The sequence below is a fragment of the Terrapene carolina genome, unplaced genomic scaffold, assembly GCF_002925995.2.
Source record: "Terrapene carolina triunguis isolate 2854851 unplaced genomic scaffold, T_m_triunguis-2.0 Scaffold14776, whole genome shotgun sequence".
Taxonomy (NCBI): domain Eukaryota; kingdom Metazoa; phylum Chordata; order Testudines; family Emydidae; genus Terrapene; species Terrapene triunguis.
The window spans coordinates 32-1958 of NW_020679127.1; the positions used below are offsets into that span (position 1 = coordinate 32).

Here is a 1927-nt window from a genome sequence, read left to right on the forward strand (position 1 = left end):
GAGTCGCAGCCCCTCCTACCCCAGCTCTGCCAGTGCCCCTCACTCCCGACCCGCAGCCCCTGCTAGCCCAGCCCTGCCCCCCGCAGCTCTGCCAGTGCCCCTCACTCCTGACCCGCAGCCCCTCCACAATCCTAGCCCCAGTTTTGCCTGGATTTGTGCCAGGCTAGGATGCTCCAGGCTCATTCATCTCTGCTCCCCCCGCCCGCCATGTCCCCTCCCTGTCACAGCCGCTCCTAACTCCTGCGCCTGGCTCCTTGCAGCGCTGCTGGCCGTGGAGAGCGACACCTTTGGGAGCCACGTTCGCATCAAGGGCAAGGAGACGGGCTACTACGTCTGCATGGACAGGAGAGGGAAGGTGCTGGGCAAGGTATGGGGCTGCCCTGGGCAAGGTGTGCCCGCTCCGGGGGGCACAATGCCCCTGTTCCTCCAGGGCTCCCCAGCACCCCCAGGCTGCCCCGGTCCCTTCCTGCTCCTCCCAGACAGCCCAGCAGTGGGGGCCAGGCCTGCACCCTGAGCCACCTGGGGACACCCCCAGCCCCTGCCCAGGTGAGGGGGCAGCCAGCGAGTGCCCCGGCCTCTCCCCAGAGCCAGCAGGGTGGCTGGGCCAGGGCCAAGGGGCACCCAGGCTCACTGGGGGGCTGGACCTGGCCTGGCAGCCTCCCCGGGGGGGTCACAATGACCAAGCCACCCCCCAGGCCTAGGCCGGGCCCTGCGCTGTGGCCGGGGCTTCATGCGGCCTGACAGTGACATCTGCTGGCGTCCCCCCGCCTGTGCCCCCCCAGCCTCCCCACTCACCCCCAGCACCCCCACCTGCCTGCCTGCGTCCCCCACCTGCCTGCATCCCCCATCGCCTCCCCCCTCGCCCACAGCACCCCCGCCTGCGCTCCCTGCCCCCTCCCCATATCCCGCATACCCCCATCCCACCTGCATCTCACACCCCTGCCCTTCTGCATCCTCATGGCCCCCCACGCCTGCCAATGCCCCCCACCCGCCTGTCTCAGTCTCTCTCTTTCCCCCAGCTGGACGGGCGGAGCCGGGGCTGTGTCTTCGTGGAAGAAGTCCTGGAGAACAACTTCACGGCCTTCATGTCGGCCGGGCACCGGGGCTGGTTCCTGGGCTTCACCCGCAAGGGGCGGGCACAGAGGGGGCCGCGCACCCACCGGACCCAGCGCGAAGGGCACTTCATGAAGAGGCCCCCCAAGGGCACAGGGGGCGAGGGGCAGAGCCCATTTCGCTTCACCGCCCTCACCCCGCGGACTAAGCGGGCCCTGGGGCCCTAGAGCCAGGAGCCCGCGCCCACCCGGTGCCCCCAGGCCATGCCCAGCTCAGCACGGCGAGGAGATGGGCTCCTAGCATGCAACGCTCCCCCCGCCAGGCTGGCTTCAGACCCGCGGGGGCAGAACTCCCAGCATGCAGTTCTGCTGCTCCGGCCACGCCAAGGAGGGGTGGGCTACCAGCCATGGGGGCGGGACACAGGCTCTGCCCCACATGCCAGCTGGCTTGCAGCAGTGCATGCTGGGATGTCGGTCCCATGGGCTGGACACGGGCGAAGGAAAGGTTGTGGTCCCACAGCGCAGGGCCTGGGCTGGGCTGGGCGCTGCTGCCCCACAGCCCGTGACAGGCGGGTCACCCCACACGCCGCACAGGGGGCCGGGCGCTGCCCCACAGCCCGTGACAGGCGGGTCACCCCACACGCCGCACAGGGGGCCGGGCGCTGCCCCACAGCCCGTGACAGGCGGGTCACCCCACACGCCGCACAGGGGGCTGGGCGCTGCCCCACAGCCCGTGACAGGCGGGTCACCCCACACGCCGCACAGGGGGCTGGGCGCTGCCCCACAGCCCGTGACAGGCGGGTCACCCCACACGCCGCACAGGGGGCTGGGCGCTGCCCCACAGCCCGTGACAGGCGGGTCACCCCACACGCCGC

The 1927-nt window shown here is 71.5% G+C and overlaps 1 protein-coding gene across 1 annotated transcript; it reads left to right on the forward strand.

The window, feature by feature from the left end:
- Positions 1–227: 227 nt before the first annotated feature.
- On the forward strand, positions 228–1904 carry LOC113408441 (fibroblast growth factor 18-like; the record flags this gene model as incomplete). Its single annotated transcript, XM_026661682.2, has 2 exons — positions 228–367; positions 1020–1904. Coding segments are annotated over 2 exons (401 nt in total), but the record flags the coding sequence as incomplete, so codon positions are not given.
- Positions 1905–1927: the final 23 nt, after the last annotated feature.